This window comes from Ammodytes marinus, assembly GCF_949987685.1.
Source record: "Ammodytes marinus genome assembly, chromosome: 5".
Taxonomy (NCBI): Eukaryota; Metazoa; Chordata; class Actinopteri; order Uranoscopiformes; family Ammodytidae; genus Ammodytes; species Ammodytes marinus.
Genome location: NC_137234.1, coordinates 26,588,213 through 26,609,708, shown reverse-complemented (window position 1 = coordinate 26,609,708; position 21,496 = coordinate 26,588,213). Strand labels below are relative to the sequence as shown.

The 21,496-nt window shown below is 41.6% G+C and overlaps 1 protein-coding gene across 4 annotated transcripts in view; it reads right to left on the bottom strand.

The window, feature by feature from the left end:
- The window catches only part of edc4 (enhancer of mRNA decapping 4), a 30,480-nt gene extending 10,028 nt beyond the window's left edge, over positions 1-20,452 (bottom strand). The window contains exons 1-26 of one of the 4 annotated variants that reach the window (XM_080028366.1): positions 20,281-20,452; positions 18,440-18,602; positions 18,176-18,287; positions 17,746-17,845; positions 16,385-16,571; positions 16,090-16,237; positions 15,590-15,694; positions 15,293-15,420; positions 15,018-15,101; positions 14,784-14,879; positions 14,474-14,573; positions 11,308-11,488; positions 11,086-11,152; positions 8,744-8,835; positions 8,249-8,433; positions 7,416-7,495; positions 6,962-7,082; positions 6,584-6,870; positions 5,808-6,038; positions 5,327-5,428; positions 3,850-3,993; positions 3,354-3,390; positions 2,926-3,073; positions 2,417-2,572; positions 1,498-1,613; positions 1,237-1,402 (exon numbers count right to left, since the gene is read on the bottom strand). In XM_080028366.1, coding sequence (XP_079884492.1) covers positions 1,237-1,402; positions 1,498-1,613; positions 2,417-2,572; positions 2,926-3,073; positions 3,354-3,390; positions 3,850-3,993; positions 5,327-5,428; positions 5,808-6,038; positions 6,584-6,870; positions 6,962-7,082; positions 7,416-7,495; positions 8,249-8,433; positions 8,744-8,835; positions 11,086-11,152; positions 11,308-11,488; positions 14,474-14,573; positions 14,784-14,879; positions 15,018-15,101; positions 15,293-15,420; positions 15,590-15,694; positions 16,090-16,237; positions 16,385-16,571; positions 17,746-17,845; positions 18,176-18,287; positions 18,440-18,602; positions 20,281-20,368 — 3,424 coding nt within the window. In that variant the 5' untranslated portion in view covers positions 20,369-20,452. The remainder of the gene's footprint in view (positions 1-1,236; positions 1,403-1,497; positions 1,614-2,416; positions 2,573-2,925; positions 3,074-3,353; positions 3,391-3,849; positions 3,994-5,326; positions 5,429-5,807; positions 6,039-6,583; positions 6,871-6,961; positions 7,083-7,415; positions 7,496-8,248; positions 8,434-8,743; positions 8,836-11,085; positions 11,153-11,307; positions 11,489-14,473; positions 14,574-14,783; positions 14,880-15,017; positions 15,102-15,292; positions 15,421-15,589; positions 15,695-16,089; positions 16,238-16,384; positions 16,572-17,745; positions 17,846-18,175; positions 18,288-18,439; positions 18,603-20,280) is intronic. The other 3 variants (XM_080028367.1, XM_080028368.1, XM_080028369.1) reach the window with 3 other exon arrangements.
- Positions 20,453-21,496: the final 1,044 nt, after the last annotated feature.

The following is a 21,496-nucleotide window of genomic DNA, read 5'->3' as shown; positions in this document are numbered from 1 at the left end:
ATGCATCGGGCTAGTTTTCTGAGAATTCTGAGCTTCCTAGAAATCGAAAATTGCAACATCACTTTTCCAACTTCCATTTTCCTCACATACTTATTTTGTGGGCCTTACTTTGTCTGTTAAGTGTTTTCAAGAACAGATGGACAGATGTTTTGAAAATTCTTTCACAACTGATTTCCCCCAAAAGCATTACCATTCTTAACCCATGCTAAGCAAACAGATAAAACATGCATGTACTACAAAAATGAACGTTTTCAAGAGAGGAGTCTGTAGTACTCTGCACAGCTATTATTTTGTTCTCCAGCATGTGCGTTCAGTATTAAGCTTAGCCTTTTTAAAATCAATCAAATGGTATTTTATTCATTAGAATTCTTCTTTTTAACTCCAACCCATCAATATGACAAATTAGCAAAAGAATTTCAAGGGCAAAGTTTTACTCACATCCGTCTAACCTGGGCGCAACAGCACAGAATTGTGGCGAAGCCGGTTAAGAGTGGCATAAAACTATTGAATTCCAATATGACTGTTTAGTCAAAGAAAATATAGATAAATAAATAAAAATCTAATTTATATAGATTTTTATATTCAGGACCACATATGAAACGTGGCCATATTAGGATTGAATAGATCAGATTCTAAGTTATCATGAACAGATTTGGGCCACTAGTGCCTGCTGTCTGAATGTAGTTAAAGTCAATATTTAAACACAAAACCCTGCATTTGATCGCGGATTAAAATTAAATTGGAACAAGCTCACGAGAGCACATGCTCAGAGGGGATATTGTAGCCTCCCCATGTACTGCAGGCTAATAGTGTGCAGCTCCCCTCTGTACACATGATTACAGCCTTGGTAAATATAATTAAAAAAAAAAAAAAACATCTTGCTTGCAGTTTCCTGGCGTGGGTATGAGCACAAACACAGAATAGATAGAGTGCTTATCAACCCATCAGTTCCCTGGATTAGTCTGAAAAGGCATCATTACAAAGGCTGTCCCTGAACTTGTCAAAGGGATGGTTATTTAATTAGACTTCCAGAATAACAAAGCCAGATTTCAGGGCTATATACAGGGATCAACCAACATGAGCACTGCCACGTTAAAAATACAGTTTTTCCAATGAGGAAAGCGGCCATCTTGAGCCAATCAGAAAAGATTCAAGGGACGATTGCAAAACGTTCTGGAATTCTAGTTTACTGTTAATGGATGTAGAGTGTTCAGCTTTGAGATAAGATTGCCTTACATTCTTGGGTGCCTTGTTTGAAGCTGTCGTTGATTTGTTGAAACATGGACTGGCAGCCTCGTTCAAAGACTGGCAGCACGATGCTCTGAAAGGCGTCTTTATAGGCTGCCTGGATGGGCCCCTGCATGGCTTCGGCTGCTGCCCGGCCAATCGCATCCGTTGTGTTCTGTAAACAGGAAGCGGGTCCAGTGAGCAAGGCAGGAGAAGCTAGGTCATGTCTTCAGAGGTTAGGCTAGGACAAAAGACTAGACAGCCACTCACCTTTGATTTAACCACCTTGCTGACATTGTCCTTCAGGGTGACCTCCACAGCGGTCAGCTTAGCAGCAATGGTATTGTTCAGCTGAGCCGTCACTGGCTCAAGACTCTTAGAGATTGCTAGCGAGGGGAAAGCATTAGAAAGGCATGTTAGCTAGAACTGGTCTGCACGAGATCAAGGCAGGAGTAAAAAGGACCAGAACATCTGTAGCAATTAGGGGTGTGCACGTGTATGCGTGTAGTTAGTAAATCAGAACCTTTGAGGAAAAATCAATAAACGCAAAAATGTAATAAAGTTTTGAAAATGACTTCAATGTGTTCTGGAAACACACAGTATTTCATTTCAAATCAGAAATTACACAAACTATTTGAAGAAGATAAAAGCTAGTCTGCAGAATCCGTCTGCCCCTCTCAGTGTGTGTGTGTTTGTGTGTGTGTGTGTGTGGGAACCAGCACTGCGGACACGCAACAGGTGCACCTATGTGAGCTACTATAGGCCTACTAACTCACATTAATTGTGTTTCGTTACAATATTTATTAATTCCTACATGCTCCACCTTCAGTTTAACTTTCTAACATTCGGAGTTAGTCTAAAGTCAGGAGCATAATTATAAAATAAAACTCTGTCTGCCTATCTTTCTCTCCACTGCATACTCTCACTCTGACGGCATCGGGAAAAATATATAAAACTTGCAGTGTTCTATTAAGATTTTAAAATTCAGACAAAAAAAGAGAAGATTGGAATAGGTAGGAATGGGAATGGAGATAGAAAAGGTTGGATTATTGTATCCCTAACTTGGATAACAGCAAATACTTTTGTTGTAAATAAAAAATGGTGCAACATCCCCATCATCTGGTAAAAGGTGTGAATGACTGTATTAACACACTGGTGCCTACGTGTGTGTGTGTGTGTGGGTCCTTACTTTGCGGGACAGTTTTTTTCATCTCCTCTCGTAGCACTTTGTCCATTCTGTTGGTCAGTGCCGAGCTGAGCGTGTGGCCGAGCTGCTGGCTCAGTTGTTCCTGAAGCTGCTGCTGATGATTCCGACTCTCTGCCAGGACCCGCTCTAGTCTGCGCTCTGAGGTCATCAAGGGTCAAGGCTCACACAAACACAAACACATCAAGACCTGAATGCATACTGCCACAACAACTTTGTCAGAAAAGACCTTTTACACAACCTTTTGGGTGTCCTAAAGTGATCCACGCTAGAGGTAGTGTCAGGTGGTCCGGTTAACCTCAGGTTGTGCGACCAAAGAAAAACAAATTTTATAAAAGTATTTTTAAATAGTGATGTCATTGTGCACTAGGCCTAGGGTACAGAGTGGGTTCAGGTTTTTACACAGAACGTTTTTATAGTTGGTGGCGATAGTGAACAAGTGAACAAGCCACTCCACAAGTTGGGTGAGTGAGTGATAAGAGGCTGAAGGATACGTTCTTGTTCGTGGTGGTTGGTCAGGACGTGGTCCACCTGGGCCATGATGGAGCTCTGCATGGCTTCAATCTGTCCACGCAGCTCAGTTAGCTCCCTCTGCTGGCCTCGCAGCAGCATCAACAACTCGTCCTGGACGTCCGCTTTCATCTACAGAGGGGAATGCAGAGAATTATGGAAAGAGGAGGCAAATTGACCGAGGTACAATGCTAAATTACACAAAAACAATATCTTTCAGCTTCGTAAAACTGAAGTGTCCAACCAAACCAAGTGTCTGCACGCTTGTTTTGATATTTATCTGTCCTCTACAAGCTTAAAATCAAGATAGGTGGCAATTTTAAAATACAAAGTAACTTTTCTTTAATTCCTGGTAGCATAGTGGCAGTTAGAAGCTCACCAACACGCAGAGATTGTTTTGTGAACACCTTACCTGACTAGAGTCCATTTGCCTGGACTGAGACGACTCACTGAGGAGAAAGGACAGAGAGAGTGTGTCACTTTGAACCAATAATTCAGCATCAAGTATTTTGTTCATGTGTAAATACATACATGCATGTTTTTTTTATTGCACTACAATACAGTATTTTATACAGTTTGGTACATGTACTGTATATGAACCAACATAAAAGTAATGATTGTTGTTTATGTCAGAGTTACTTGTTGATGAAGAAGGCGTTAATAAGATTAACATTAACACATTACCTGGAGCTACAAAGATATTTTTAGCCTGGTCTTTGCCTAATCTTCACTATCTATCAGCTGCTGAACTTTAACTCAGTTATGCTGAAAAAAGTCAAGGGGTGGGCTATGAGCACTCTGTCAGTCATTGTAGATTGACTGATCACCTTCCCTCTGTCAGTCCACAGCGTACATTAAGATCAAGCCCATTTTAGTTCTGACGACGGCCTGACAATCTCCCAACATACCCGTCGTCTTTCTTGGTCTTCCTCTTGAGTTTTGGCGAGCCTCGCGGTGAGGTCTTCCAGTCTTTCACTGGTAGCCTGTGAGAGGAGCGGCTGCCACAGCTCCCTGGTGCTGATGCCATGCTGCCCACCTCATCGTCAGGGTCACTGGGTCAAACACAGAAAACGTGCTGCTGTATCAGTCTATGTAGTCGAGTGGAGGCCATGTGCGCTCAAGTCATCTTGGAATAGCTCAATAATATCAAAACATCACTGTGCCCTTTAAAGCAACAATAGGGAACTTTTCCACCTTAATAAACATCTTCAAGGTGGGTTTAAGGGTGTACTCACACTGGGAAAGTCCGCAAATTAACAACAATCTATGTACATTCCAGAGTTACGCACCTGGATAAATTAGTAAGGAAACATTAAATAAACAGATTTCTGAATGGAGTTTTGTGCCCGAGTGTTACATTTAGGGATGGGGATCGTTGATTTTTATTGATATTGATACCATTATCGAGTCTCCTTATCGATCAAGGTCTTTATCGATACCACTATCGATACTTTTCTATTATTTTGTTGAAAGATAACTGGTATTATTGCTTTAATTGCCCATAAGATGATGAGAGCTCAAGATAGGACGTTAAACAAGTCATAATTCCATAGTTACTATCTATTTTATATTGCTGAAAAAACAAGTTTTTCACCAAAACTGTATTATTAAAGTTTCTCTCTTTTTTTGTTACATTTGAACACACCATGATTTACCTTTGCCTAATATTTATATTACCGAGCCGACCTGAACACAACACATTGGACACCGTTAGCAACTTTTTTTAAGCTAACTAGCTAAACTGGATAACTATTTTTAACTGACGCAACTTTCTACACCGTCCGGTTGTGTGATAACTACCGCTGCTTTGAATGACCGTTGATGCGCACGTTGCCGACTCTTCGAGCCCGTCTGCAGCAGCAGCAGCTGTGCGCATTTTATTTTTTATTTTTGGACTACCGGTAGACGGATACTGAGTTAAAGGAGTTTTTCTTTTAACCCAAAGACAGTTGAAGGTAGGCCTACAACACTTTTATATGCAGTCTATGATGCGGACCACTGTGATAAGATATGACACTGAAGTGATTAGATTTTTAAATGACACGACTCTGCTTGAAATGTAACATTACGTCATGGGACCTACTGGACTCCATAAGGGTATCGATAAGCTCAAACGTTATTGATTTTCGGGTTTTGAATAAAGCGGAACCGGGTCCTTAATAGAACCGGGTTTCGATCCCCATCCCTAGTTACATTACTAGTACTGCAGCCAGACTCTACTATTCACAACACTGCAGTTGCGTTTTGGCCTTAAGATGTCGCCAAACCAAAATTCCTACCTAGTGCTGCTTTCAATTAAGCTGTGAATTTGTGTGGCTTCTCGTTATGTTATCATCTCCCATTTACAATGACACTAGAAGTGTTGTTGTTTGTATTGGGTGTTACCTCTGCTCTGCGCCAGCGTCCTGACAGTCATTCTGTGTGAGGTGATAGGAGCGTCGGTGGTACGGTGAGCTCAAGTGTCTCTCCTTCGACTCCTCTCGTGAACTGCAACACAGTAGACACGTGACACAAAACTTATTTTCACACTTCATTGACGATTTCAACACGGATATACAAGATATATTGATATGTTGTTCATTCCGTCAGAGGCCAGATCCTCTATTTGCTTTACACCTGCAAGCCCAATGCAACTCTTTTTCTCATGTTATTGTGATTGATATACTTTGGTAAGTTAAAGGGGATCATTTTCCACATTTTACAATCCTACAAAAAAAAGACAACGAATGCTTGAGATCTCATTCGCCATTCAAAATTGAACTTTTATACAAGTGATATTGAGTCGTCGGATTTTGAGAATTAGATGTTAGAACTTTTTTATATATATGCATGATCGTTATATGTTTTTGTATGTGGGAATTCTTACCAGTCTCCGAGACCATTGTCCCTGAGGCTGTTCCTGGTCTCTCTGGTGATGTCAGGCGCGGCCGGCCAAGGTGTGAGAGTGACGCTGCTCTCTGAGGCCCCTCCTCCGACCCCAGGGTTCTCCTGCGATAAGGCGTTCTCTAGCAGAGAGGGGGTGTGGCTCAGTCTGGGCTCTGCCTCCACTGAGCCGCCCACCGGGCCTTCTGCACCTCCCAGTTCCAGGGGCAACAAGCTGACACAGAAAATACATTATTTTTAATTTTTTTTAAAGACCCATCACCGGGTAATTGAAAGTGTTTTTCCACAGAACTTCTATTTAAAAATGATTTGTATACCTTTCCGACAACTTCAGAGATGCATATTTACTATGAACATTAAAGCCGTAGTGCGTAACTTTTTCATATGAATGAATGTTCGTTACATTCAAGCCAAAGCCAAACGAGTTGACACAAAGTATATTAAGCCTATCAGCTCTGCAAAACTCTCTCTGTATTTCTCAGTACGGCCACATTTAGAAACGCTCCCGCCCTCCCCTTGACACTGGTGCAGGAGCTCAGTAGGTGCACACAAAATGTTTTCAGTTGTTGATTTTACTGCTTAGTAAAAACCTGGACTTATGGCAGAAGGAATTAAATCTGTGCGCGATCACCAAAGGCTTATCTCATGTAGATGCGCCAACAGTGTTGTTTGCATAGGGCGACAGATGTAATTCACTATAGCTTTAAGTCAGCACGCATTCATTTAAAGTTAAGCTATCATTACTTGTCATTAACATACCTGTTGTTGTTGGCAGTGCGTGGTGAGGTGAGCAGGTGCAGGGCAGATGCAGCAGAGGCCATACTGTCTGTCTGGAGGGCAGAAAGAGGTGAGGGCTCCAGGCTTGACACTAGTCCACGCAGGGTCTGAGAGGCGATCTCCGGCATGTCCTGGGACATGGCTGTGGAGGCGGAGGAGATGACATCAGGGGAGCGGGCCCTGGTGGGAGAGGCCAGAGGAGGCAGCAGGGGAGAGTCCACCACCTGAGAGCTGTCCAGTGACAGAGGACCGACAGGGGACGCCAGAGCCTGCAGATGGAGAGAGAGGAGGAGTTTAGTTAAATATAAGGATCATGCCATTCAGATTATGGAGCGATGACGGATGTGTGTCAGATCCTACCTGAAGGTTCTCCAGCAGCACAGCAGACGCAGCTCTGGGGCTGCTGGTGGAGAGGGTCAGACTACTGCTGCTGCTGTTGTTCTCTGTCCTGTTAGGACTCTGGCTGACATCATCCATGGCTCTGCACACAGCAACACACACACACGCTGTACTCAGGGAAATCAAATGAGCGGCAACACGGTTGAGAAAGGATGTACTAAAGGATGTACTAAAGCATGCACAGTCGGGGCGATTTCCATAAGGACTTTTCGCGCAATTTTACCGTTTAACTGATACTATTAATTGGTTATAATTATTCTTATCAGTTAACGGTTAAATGGTTAATCCCTAATCAGAACCTTATCAAATAAACACATGACATTTTATTTGGAGATTCCACTGTACTACAGATGCTGGTCACTACGGATTACCTTATCATGATGGAATCTCTTCTTAACTGCAAAGAAAAGCTCACCTGTTGGTTGAGTCAGAGTTGCTGCTGATTGCTGTCACGATAGTCAAACTGCTGGCACTGCTGCCCGGAGATGCCGGTACCTGGAGGATTAAAAAACGGTTTACAGGCCGTACAAAAAGAAAAAGAAAGTCACCTCAACTCAATGCTTAAAAATGAACATGCATATACTGTATTATTTTCCTTTAATTACTTTTGAATGTTTGTCGGTTAACATTATGCTTTAGTTCCTATACTGAACAAAACTAAAGCAGATAACTGGGATGGATTGCCATCAAGCAAAACACCCAAATTGCAAAAACCCTTCAACTAAATAAAACTATAAGTAAAATGATTAGGGCTGGCAAAATGTACACTGTGAATTTCTTCAGTTTACTTATATTACGTATATTGCACATATTGTAAATAATGTTCCTCACATTGCACATTTCAATTTATTTACTTTTTTATTTTAGTTCATATATACCATTTTGTTTTGCCTTACCTTTTGCACTATTTAGAAATTATTTATTGTAAATATTACTTAAAATCGCATTTTACCTAATTTTATCCTTTTGTTATTATTGCACCTTTGGTCGGAGATAAACGTGATTTCAATTCCTCTGTATGTCTGGCACATATTTTGACAATAAAGCTGACTTTGACTCATATCACACAGTGGACTGGAGTAGATCCTGAAATCCTGTTTTGAACTGAATCGAAGAAACCGATTTTAAATAAGGAATCGCTTTGAATCAAAAAACTATTTTTGAATCGAATCGAGCCCACGGGAATCGGAATGGCGTCAAATCATGGGATTCCAAAAGATTGACAGCCCTGCTCATCAATGGTCCTACCGAAGTGCTGGGTGTCATGAAGGCGTCTGGAGTCATCAGCTTGGGCATTGTCGAGCCGAGAGTGACAGAGTTTGACAGGAAGTCGGTCGGAGCGGGAAGAGATGGGATCTTCCTGAGGTCGGACTGGGAACCACTTACTGATTCCTTGTCAGAACTCTGGTCTGTGAGATGGTCTGAAAAGCCTGCTGGAAACACAACATGGAAAGAAAGAACGTTCAAACAACAGAGTGTACAGTATAATAAAGACATCAACTCAAATCACAATTGGTGATCCAGGATTTCTTTAAGTTCAGTAAAAAAGTCAAAATGGAGGAAGGAGGAGAGTGAACCGTGAAATGAAAATGGAAAACTGAGGAGGAGGAAGAGGAGCTGTGGTTAAAGAGAAAAAGCTTTATCGAGGGTTGGTAAGAATTCACTAATAGCGGAATTTTTTTTTCCTTTGTTTAGGTAGAAGTCTTTTTTTGTTCATAATGGTTCATTTGGGCTGTGACTCACCAAAACCATCCTGTGAATCAGAGTGTGGCAGGAACGCTGCAGAGCTGGAACCTGCATGGGGCTGAAACCAGATCTGCACATCCTGCAGGCTCCTGAAAACACACACACACACCAATGTAAGACAACACTGATAATAAAGGCTTCTCCACAAACATGCAAGTCTATCCCCTTTCCTCCAAAATGTCATAACTGCAACGTGCGTGTGGTTAGTCAATCATAACCATAAAGGAAAACTCAATAAACAAAAAACTTATTTTTTCTTACAAATAAAGTTTTGAAAGTGATTTCAATATGTTCTGGACACATGCAATCATTCAGTTCACATCACAAATAAAGCAAAACTATTTGGGGCTGAAGAAAGCTAGTCTGCAGAAACTGTCTGTCGCGCACGCACACGCACACACACACACACACACACACACAGTCGCCGTCGGGCTCGAGTCACAGCCACGGAAGTGTGATGAAAGATAAGCTTAAGATTGTGAAGACTGCAAAGACGTCACGGTTAACCGTGTACCAGGGTTCGACATAACGTATAGCCCGATGGCCCGGGGCCAGTAAAATCATATGCAGGGCAAGTTGATTGGCCAGTCACTGGCCCGGGCTGGCAAATCACAGTTCAGTATCTTTTTGTAGACTACATCATGGTTCATTGAAATGCGCGTTGAGAGTCGTAATGAAAGCAGTGTTTATTTAAGACTCAATATAATAAACCTAATATAAAATATATTTTTTAATGAAAGGCCAGCGGACAACCGATGCGTGGGCGTTTTGACAGGCGGAGCAACAAGCGGGTGCACTCTCGCTCCGTTGGCAGAGCTGCCTACCGTCCGCCTGCGAGTCGACAAATTAATCGACTTGCTTTGCCCCCTTTCTTTCTTCCCACAGCAGAGGTTGAGGTGCAGAAAATGATAACTGCGCTTTTCCTTTATCTGCCGCCGTAATGTTACAGTATTTGCATCCAAGCCCCAATGGTAATACAAATGAGAGGCGTTATTTAAACGCTGTGAATGCGTCTCTGGTGATTGTGTCGGTTGTAGACAGAAACGAACGGAGGGACTCCGCTCACTGTACAGTTCCTATAGTCGCGCAGTTTGGCACAGTGTTTTCAGGCTCGAGACATTCAATCAGATCGCGGAAGTCTTTCCCATTGAAATCGCTAACGGGGAGAATATCCCCGGTTATTATTTTAGCCACAAACCACAGTTCATCTGCGCGGCGGCTCACTCGCTGGCGAGATCACACGGTGAAACGCTGCTGTGATCGGACGAAGGCATTGTGTGTTTCGGTGATTTAACGTCATAGTCTTAGACGAGCGTTTAACTTATGCTGCATATTTTGCACTGCATTGTTTTTTATCAATAGTTTGAAAAAATGGTCCCACACCGGACTCTTATGTGAAGCTGACACTTCATGGAGAAGTGACACTCCTGCAGCGCGCTCACGACCAGACGTGAACTCACATACACGGTGAAATCTCCCATTAAAAAAAACGGCATAACCCACTGATTTTCGGATTTCTATTCTATTTTTAAAGTCAACTTGAGCGCAAGTGGAAAACCGGTCATTCGGTCGACACATTCACATCCCTAATGCATATAGAGAAAGTAATAAAAACAGCCTACCACACCACAAAGAATGATCAGACCTTCATCTCTTATTTTTTTTTTATGTTTGAACATGACTTCTTTAGGTGAACTATTCATTAAACTGCCCAAATTCAAGAATAAAAACAACCATCAAACTACTGGACTTTAAAATACTGGCCCACTCTTTCAACATACTTTCAGTTGTAGGCTTCTAATTCAATATGTTTGCCTGGTTTAATATGTGTATGAGCAATATCAACATTTCATATAATTAACTAAAAGAAAAATAACCAGATCTAAAAGGGAATATCTATACTGTTACAGTATAGATATTCCCTTTAGATCTGGTTATCTTTCTTTATTTTTCTAATACAGATATTATAATTATTGACACTAAATTATGAAGAAAAAAAAAGTGTGTGCAGGGCCAGTGAAAATATACAAGGGGCCAGCAAAACTCGGATCCACTGGCCCGGCGGGCCAGTAGGAAAAAAAAGTTATGTTGAACCCTGGTGTACACAAAATACATTCCGTTTTTGTTAACGTTCACACCCCTAGTGTGTGTGTGTTGCATACCTCTCAAATTCTGAAACATCGCCATTCACTTAACATGACTTATAATGAAAAGCTAGTCTTTGTAATTTGGTATTCATTAATTCATAACATAAATGACATAATGTCCGTGAGGGCTTTACTCTTTTGGACTAAAGCCATCATCTTACCACTGACACCAGACCATGGGAGGAAACTTACTTAGTGTGAACACAGTAGAGTTTGATTTGGATCCCAGACTTGGACTCTGTGGGTCCTTGAGAGCCCTCTGAAAGAAGAGAGACAAAAAGGGATGCTTTGTTAGTAAGGATCAATGCCTGCCACGTATATATGTTGAAAAGAAAACATTGTACGGTAGCGGGACTGACACAAATACCACAGGAGTGCAAAGAGTCCCTTTCTTTTGTGCTAAGTGTTTCCCACCTGTAGTGAGGCTCTCGCTCTCCTCCTCTGCATTCAGGACCTCCGTGTGTCTCAGGCGGCTGTGGGCCACATCGCGCACCCCGAAGCTGAGCACAGGGTGGGTCAGCAGGAACTCTGAGACGGCTGTGAACGTGGCCTTTCCTTTCTCCATGTCCTGACGCAGCTCCATCACATACAGAACCTGGAGCACATTCACATCAGCAAAGCATCAAGCTCTGATCACAGTATCGAGTGTCCATCTGGTTAGCATGGAAAAAAACTTAGCAAGTCCTAAAATTCTAAAAAGTGATGGTCCTGATTTAGATCAATAGAGTGGAACTAACCGATAGAAAAGGTGACAAGAAAGAATAAAAGAAAAATGCTAATCTCCATTAAGCAATATTATTGGTTAAAACAAGTGTTTATGAACATTATTTAACCTTCAATCACACCTAGACACACTTGTGTGTTTTGGGATTTTAATTTCTAGCATATCTTTTTCATTTGTTGCTTATATTGTGTATAATTTGGCCAGCTTGTGCATTTTAGGGTTTTCTCAATTTTTTTCATGAATACTTTATGTTCTGCCTTTTGTAAACACCCCTACTGCAAATACTCACACCTTTACACCTAAGCACAAAAGTGTGTCCCATTGAAACCCATTCAAATCCGTTGAAATCTCTATTTTTGATCCTGCTTGAATAACAAGTATAAAACATGCAATGTCTAATTTTTCCACTTCAATCGAGGCCTGGGGCTTCAAGTGTGTGCTCCGAGGCATTTCTTTGGAGATGACGTCATTTTTACTATATGTGGCAAATGGAGAAAAAAACGTTTTTTTGCGAAATAGGGCGCTCGCACTCTATCCTTCTCCTACTCTCGTTACACAAGTTTTAGGGCATTATTCTTGTGTTAGTGTGCGAGTAGGTGTGTGTGGGAATGAATGCACATCAAAGTTTGTGTATGTGCACGCGCGCGGGTCTTCAGCGTGCACACTTTATTACTGTATGAGCGAATGGGTTGAAGCGCAGGTGCTTTCAAATGGCCTTTATCCATACCATTCCATTCATGTGCATTTTTCATGCAAAAGTTCAAAGCACCACATTTTTTTTTGTTACAAACTACTTAAAACAGACATCTACCCCTGGCCCTTGCACAACTTTGATATAAATGAAACTCAGGTCCTTTCCCAGATCATGAAAGTTAATGCCGCCGTGAAAATCAGAATATACGCAGACTTTGTTTAGACAGGTGCACAATGCTCCTCTCTACATTAGTAGAGAGGAGAAAAGCTTCTGATTTCTTACCTGGCATCATGGAGAGACTATACTGTACCGAGGAAGCGCGGCTTATGGTCATGGAGACGGACGAAGAGCCCGAGGAGGCAGATTGCACATCGGACTCCGATACGGATACGGCGGATGAGGATGCAGACTTGGACTACCATCCGGACCCTGACACATCCTCCGCCAGCTCCAGTGAAGCATCCAATTCAGGGGAAGAGGAGGCTCTTCCGGACCAGCTATGGGGGTCCAAGAACGGCCTCATCCACTGGGCACCGTCAAACGCCCAGACGCTCCGGTACTTCCCTGCAGAAACCGGACTCACTCCAGGACCAACCCGCTATGCTGTGGCCCGCGTCAATGAGCTCGTAGACACCTTTATTTGTTTTTTACACCCGAGATGACGGCGCTGATCACTGCTTATACAAACCTGCACGGGAACAGGACGGTCCGGGACAGGAAGGATGTTGATGACATCACCGTGCGGAGCTACATCGGTCTCCTCCTGCTGGCCGGTGTTTACCGCTCTCGGGGAGAAGCGACCCGCAGCCTTTGGGAGCATGAGACTGGCAGGCAAATTTTCAGGGCGACAATGTCCGTGAAGACATTTGAGAGGCTGGCAACAATCATCCGTTTCGATGACAGACTTTCTAGACCGCGGCGCAGGGGAAACGGCAAGCTGGCTGCAGTAAGGGAAATGTGGGATCTCTGGACGGCCAGGCTCCCCCTGATGTTCAACCCAGATAAAGATGTCTGCGTCGACGAGCAGTACCGTACAGGGGGCGCTGCCAGTTCCGGCAGTATATGCCAAAGAAGCCGGCCAGATATGGGCTGAAAATGTGGGTCACATCATGCGATGTGAAAACTGCATACGCATGGAGGGTGTCTGTCTACACCGGCCGAACAGCTGGTGAGCCCGCAGAGCGGAACCAGGGAAGGAGGGTCGTGCTGGAGGGCCTGAAAGGCATGACTGACTCAATTATATTTTTATATGTGTGATAAGTTCTGATGCTGGTTCAATAAAATGTAAAATAATTTAATAAAAAAATCTAATGATTTCATTTTTATAGGCTCATTTCTCATGGACACACAAGTGTGTCGAAGGTGTAAAAGTGTGAGTATTTTATGAAAAATGGCACTGCAAAAAAATAGAAAATGCAAATTGATAAATGTTGCTGCTAATCTTTCACACACGCTAGCCTGCAATAACCAAACCAGAAATAGTCCAGTTTGCATAACGTTTTTTGAAAATAAAACATATTTTGCACATTTCAACCGATAAAAAGGGGGTTTTGATTGTCAAATCATGTCAATTAAAGGGTAAATTAACAAAAAAATACATTCATATTTTATATGTATGTTTAGTTCTGATGCTGGTTTAAAATAAAATGTAATTTTTTTTTAACAAAAATATTACTTTATATCATTTTCATAGGCTCATTTCTCATGGACACACAAGTGTGTCGAAGGTGTAAAAGTGTGAGTATTTTATGAAATATGGCACTGCAAAAAAATAGAAAATACAAATTGATAAATGTTGCTGCTAATCTTTCACACACACTAGCCTGCAATAACCAAACCAGAAATAGTCTAGTTTGCATAACGTTTTTTGAAAATAAATCATATTTTGCATATTTCAACCGATAAAAAGGGGGTTTTGATTGTCAAATCATGTCAATTAAAGGGTTAATTAACAAAAAAATACATTAATATTTTATATGTATGTTTAGTTCAGATGCTGGTTTAAAATAAAATGTAATTTTTTTTTAACAAAAATATTACTTTATATCATTTTTATAGGCTCATTTCTCATGGACACACAAGTGTGTCGAAGGTGTAAAAGTGTGATTATTTTAAAGGAGCATGGAAGGGTTAAAGCCCACAGCTGACAACATTGAGCTGACCTTCCTCTGTACGTCGGTGAGGATGAGATACTCCGCAGAGAGGTCCAGGCTCGCTTTTAGACTCGGCATAACCGATGAGTTGAACAGATCAGGAGAAAACCTAAAGAAAAGAAAAACACACTACTATAAGTGTCTATACATCTGGTGTTATAAATCAAATGAGGTGAAGCAGAAGAAACATACACAAATGTCTAAACTTGAGAAGTACATTTGGGCTTGTATTTCATGGGGGACTTCAAAGTGGACATTTAGAAAAGGTCATCCCTTGTCACAAAGGACAGATTTAGACTTGATGGAGCACAGCAATCACCTGATGGTCTGTAAACAGGTCCAGGAAACAGTGCACCACACTTTCAACTCGCGGTTTTGATCTGCTCCAGTTATGAGGAAGCGCCAGAAGGGAACCCTGTCAAGAGCCAAGTAGAACAGACGAGAGGTGACAAAGGGGCGGAGCAAGACAATGTTAACCGCCGCACTCAATCAGATCAATTACTGTATGTCACAACTTCCAGTGAGAGCTGTGATTGCACCGGCGTATACTCACTCTGGGTCCTGTCTCTTGTGGTTGTCGCAGAAAAGAAGGCAGGAGAGGGGACGTCCTCCGTGGGGCCGTAATTCATGAAGACATCTGGGTGGGAGAGTAAAGAGGAGTCACAAAGTGGAGAATTTATAGGACGAAAACCCAAACCAAAAGGCAATGAGTGACTACAACATGAGATGTGTGTTTTGTTTGTCTCCAAAAATGACTTGGAGAAAATAAATAACAATAACTAATAGTAAATGGTGCATTGCAGTGAAATCAATGTTCATTTCTAAAACCTCCTCTGTGTTGACCTGGGCTTGTCCTGCGTCCCCTCTATGTATATCTGCCAGAACTTGATGTATCCATCGTGGCTGGCTGTGGCTAACACAGTCCCATCTGGAGACAGGGCCCCTTCACTGACTCGCTGCAGGGGCAGAAAACAAACAACATACACACACACTCAGTTTCACAAGGAATCTAGATGGCAAATCATACAGTGTACCACTTTGTACTTCCAGTGGCTGCAGTTGAACTTCTTTCATGAAAATATCTCATTTCTAATTCTTACATCACTGTCTTATCCTGACCCGTACCTGTGTGTGTCCCTTGATGGTGATGAGGCCGTCCTTCAGGTCTGCAGCATCGATGGGCCAACTGCTGTTATTGGCTCTCAAGACTTCCAGGTCCCACACCTCAGCCTACATTGAGAGGAGGATACAATTACAGACAAAAAGTTCCCACCTATCTCTCTCTTCTTTCTATTTTGTGAGGTTAAAATGATTGAGAGTGTATGTCTGTGTGTGTGTGTGTGTGTGTGTGTGTGTGTGTGTGTGTGTGTGTGTGTGTGTGTGTGTGTGTGTGTGTGTGTGTGTGTGTGTGTGTGTGTGTGTTCCATTTTAGTGGGATCCCTCCCTAATTTTACACTTGTTTACATTTACTGTATAAATGAAAATAATTAAATGTATATTAATTTGTATTCATTTTAAATCATGTGCACATTTTGATGAATTTTTGAATCAACAATGTTTTGAGTCAGAACTTGTGAACCCACTGTCTAAGAGACTTGTGTGAAAATGAAAATAAAATGTGATACCCTGTCTTCGTGCAGAAGAGCTAAGGTTTGGCTGGTGTCATCCTGGTTCTCCTCATTGTCCTCCTGGATGAAGGGACACCAGATGAGGCGACGGTGGGAGTTGAGTGGAGTGTCTTCGGGCCGTCGAACGTGGATCACCACCTGATCACTGTAGGGAGGATGGGTTAAGGAAAAAGGGAAAAAAATCTACTTCTTTCAATGATAACTATGCCAAAGCAGGTTGTGATATCACGTGGATTTGTGTAAAACCACAATGCAGTTGTGCCCTGTCACTTTGTCCCACATGTCAGGATACAGTATCTTGCTCCCAGTGCAGGTGAGCTGCCAGACCATCAGGTTGCCTGCTTCGTCTACACAACCCAACAGGGACGAGTCCAGGTGAGCAAAGGCCAGGTCTGTGACGGCTCCGGTGAAGCCCTTGAGCAGGGAACGCTCGGTGAAGCCCACACTCAGCACGCGGATCATTGCATGGTTGTTGGCTCCTGGGGGAAGAGAGGTTTATGTAAAGGAATGAGATAAACCAGGGGATGAGGTATCACAGTACATTATTCATCTGAGCAACAACAGACTCATTGGATCTGATCATTAGAGGTTTAGAGTCAAATATCTGTTCAGCAATAGGAATAGGATATTCCTAAAAGGAATTTTAAACTGTAAAGATCTGTGGGTCACTTACACTGTTGATTAGGAATACTTTATACTGAGGAAAAAGTTCCTAAAAACTTTATTATATTTATTCAACTGTAGACTGTGAGGTTGCTTTTATCCAGAGTGACAGGGAAACCAATTCTGAATTTATTTACAGAAAAAGAACGCTTTTTTAATTTTTTTCTCCAATGTACATCCGTGGTTCCTGTTGTTTCAACTGCTTTTGATTAGAAAAATGTTTTTGTCCAAAATGAAAGCATTATCTTTTAACCCATTGATGACTATGGCAATCTAGGATGCATGTCCTTAATGCCTGAGGGTTTTCTGAAAAAATAGTACGAATTGTCAAGTCTACCAAAACCTTAATATCTAAGCCTGTGTAGCACATAGAAACATGAAATAAAATACATTTAAAAGTTAAGGTTCACATGTTTTATTTAAACATGCTCCCTTAGCGCTTACAAACCAACAAATATTTCTAAAAATCGTCAAAATTAGATGAATTAAAAAATTATTAAATATTGTTAATAAATAGATGAAATGTGTTGTGTGATTTTCGTCAGTAGTCTATAGTAGACCTTGATTCTGCGCACCAAACGCCACTAACTGTTCTGTCGCCAACATAGCTGGCGTATTTTTTTTATTATTATTTTAATTTTTAATCTTTTTGATTGACATGATTTTCGGCAAACCACACAACTTTTGGGTGGTCACGTGGTCTTAAAAAAATCAACAAAACCCACCTCATGTGTATTTGAACCAATGACAGTGCATTCAATGCTGGGAATGCCATGAAAATTAGATAAAGTAATAATGCTGCACGATGCAGCATCAGGCAGGAGAGCCAATGTGGCATCGCGCAGCAGCCGTCATCAATGGGTTAAAGGCCACATACCATGTACTTATACCGAAATTGTCTGTAGTAGTAGTAGTAGTTGATTTATTACATCCCTATTTGATGTTTGTGTCATTTGATGGTAGAAATAACAGGACCTTAAGGACTCTCACCTCTGATGGCGTAGGCCAGGAAGGAGTTGGACACAGCTATCAGTCTGCCATAATAATACTTGTGTTCCCAATCGTATTTGGCAACAGGCTGAATCTTCACCTGAATGAAAAAAAAATCAACATTCAAAATGACTTAATGCTCTCAACGGAATCCCTCTTTAAACATGAGGCTGTGTGAGCCAAAAGCCAAGCCATTCAAAATGAATGCACTTATGTGATAACACACTTTCTTCTAAAAATCTGGTGTATCAGGGATTTAAAATTAAACAGGAATTGTCACTTGTACAAAAGCAAGATCTTGACTCTTGTTAAGTCATTACAAACAGCTCGACCGTTATACGTTGACGGTGCCGTAGGTTTTACACATTCCTGTCTGATGTACACACTAACAATGGACAATGTTGTTTGGTTTGCTGATTTGACTCCATACCTTGTTGCTGCCACGAGCCTTGCTGTTAATGCTGGAATCTTGACTGGCCACAATCTCCACATTGTTGGAGGTGATGGGGATACAGGTGGAGCCATCGTCTCCAGACAGGCAGCTGAAAGTTGCACACATTCATTTAAGTTCAATGTGTTTTTTACCAAATTTGCCTCTGTATTTCTGTATGATTCATTTCAAATAGAGGAGAGACACAACTTTATGCTTCATAATATGACGAGTCATTCTAACTAAAGCGCAGGGTCCACTCACATGATCTGTGTCTCCTGAGCCGTGCTGAGGTCTGTGGAGATGGGCCGGGTGGATTCTGACATAGTCGAGCGATCGGCGCTTCCCAGAAGGCCTGCGGCTCCCAACAACCCGTTCAGCTCACCGTTAAAAGATGGCATTCTCAGACCATCACTTGATTGTGCATCTGAGGAGACATGGATGCATGGGGTTAGGTCGGGATACACTGTTAAAAATATGTCAATTCAGGGCCGCCCTTAGCTCAGTTGGTAGGGCGTCACCCCCCCCCCCCCCCCCCCCCCCTAGAATAGACTTAAATGAAGATAAATAAGACATGGACTTTAACTTGATTTCATGCCATATATTGCCACAACGCCTCTTAGCACACAGTGGACTGGAGTAGACATCTTCTTTTAAACTGAATCCAGGAATCGATTTTGAATCGACTCAGGACCCCATGAATCGGAATCAAGTTGAATTGTGGGATTCCAAAAGATTCACAGCCCTAGAATGCATCCAATTTACATTTACCCATTCCAAAGTCCCGCTTAATATATATGTTGGCTCAGAGCTACACCAACTACCGGACACTTGATTGATGTTATTACTCACACCTGTTCTTAAACTGGCTGTGACAAAGAGCTATAGGCCTCAGAAAAGCACCATTTCAGCTATTTGCAACTGTCTGTCCAAATAATATGAACTGAAACAAACTAAATTACCACAAAATAATTTTATACAATATTAATAATTATACTACTACTACTATCTTTAAAGGATTACTGGTGAAAGGGGTTGCACATTGATTTAAACAAAAGAACGTCCAGTAAAATGTATGCAAATATTTGAGACAATAAGTTCAGCAGTAGCATGGCAGATGTGTTTACTTTACACCTGGACTGTAAATCCAGTCCAAACTACTAAAAAGCTGTTTTCTGATTAGATTAAGGCGTTTATGTTGGCTCATTCTTTCATATTGCTTTTTTATAAAAAACTTACTAACACCTTTAATCAAACAATGATATTTTATATGTATCATATGCTTCCATATTAACATGTGTGTACATTTTCTGCAACACAGCAAACTACTTCTGGCACACACAAAAAATACAGCACTGGAGCAGGATAGAGTCTGCACCCCTTTCCTACACCTGTATTTTCTCTAATTTCCCTGTTGCAGATAATGTCTTCGTCAAAATACGATGATAATTTCGCCAGGTGTGTTTCTAATTAAGCAGGTGCTACTAGGGTACCACTACCTAACCTGGCAACAGTAAATCCAAATTTGCAGAGAAAACCGAGTTCACTTTCTACGCAGTTATTGAGGTTAAGGCTAAACCCTCTTGTTAGCGGTACACATAATAATAACTATGGCCAAACGATGCTGTGTAAACAGGCACGAAGTGTATCGCTTTGAAGTCACTCACGAGCAAGTGCTAAAGACATTTCGAGTAAACGAAACTGAAACTTTTCCGTCGCTGGTCAGCTTTTCGATACTAGAAAATATATATTAGACATAAGCTAGCTCGTAACCTGGCTAACACTTGGTGATACAATACTAAATACTTTTTCTGACGCAGTTAGCGCCCTAACATTTCGACGAACCTCAACACATTCGTAGCTACGCGGAATTAAGTGATAAAATACTAAATGTGTACATGTATTCCCATCCAAACTGTGCTTCTACGCGACAGGGTGCCTTCCGATAACGGGCAGTGAAGCTGCTGTCCAGCTAACTTTACTCGGGCAACCGCGCTTAACCAAACCCACGTTAGCTAGGTACCACTTTAGCCAGCTAGCTAGCATTCCATTAGCCTCCGAGGCCTAAGCTAGCAGAGCCGCTCTTCATTCCCGGTCAACCTTACCGGCGCCGCTCCCGGGACGGTCGAGCTTGAGGATGTCCCGAAGATGCTGGGTCGCACCCTCAATGTCTATATTGGAATTGGACGCCATGTGTGAGGGAAAGGGGAGACTGGGTTGATTTAGGGGGAGAGAATGATTTCTTGTTTGATGCGATGCTGTCAATGTTCCCCTCCGTTCACCCAGAGCAACCGTCTAAACTTCCGTTATGTCCGCGCCTCGAGCTCCGACTTGCGTCTGTGCCGAGTCATTCGTTCCTACCTCAAGTTCCAGACCAGATCAGTCCATGGTTGAAGACATATGGTACACATTATATAATAAGATTCCACGTATTCAATTTAAACAATAAATCAAACTAATAAACAATTCGGCATACGTTAATTAATATTAATACATAGCTCACATTCATATAATATAGGCCTACACCACAAAATAAATATCATTACACTCAAACAAATGTTGTTAAACATTTGATTTGATCACTTATTTTGTCATAGAAGGCCTCAAGTCAAAGAAAGTGGTTCACTCTCATTTGCTGCATTATTTAATGCTCCTCAGCGAGACCTCCGTATGGCAAAGTATTACACTATTTTATACAGGATGCCCCCTGTTGAAGTTCCCTCACAAAACCTGCTCCCTCCTATATCCCCATGCACTGAATATCTTTGATGTACAGAGTTTCTTCAATGACATCTCTTGCAATCATTTTTTGGTTTTATGCTCCCATACTTTATCCTCTATTGGGATGTAAGTTTGTTGTATGCTTGTGTATAAGAAGAAGATTTACATGATGGGAGTACTTGGAATTTGAAAGTAAAGTATTACAAACTGGTACGGTTCATATTCTCGAGACAATGAGAATCCTCCTTGGCACAAAAAATGGCTATAAAATCCAGTTTTATTCTTTTCTTTTTTTAGATCAAATGAAATGAACATTCTATATATTTTTTAACAGCATCATTTCAACACTAATCTGAATTCCTGTATTGCTATTATAGTAAATCAATTCATTATTATTCAACACTGAAAACCATCATTTATTCAGTGGGCACAGCGGCACATCCAGACTCTATATATAGGCTCTGACTCAGTTTAATGATTGTACAATACTTCTGCCTCAAAATATGCAGTCTTTAGTACTACCTGTGCAGAGTGCTACTCAAACTTGTACAACACCAAAAATACTATATGGCAACAGCTATGGAAGGAAAACAGAAAAGT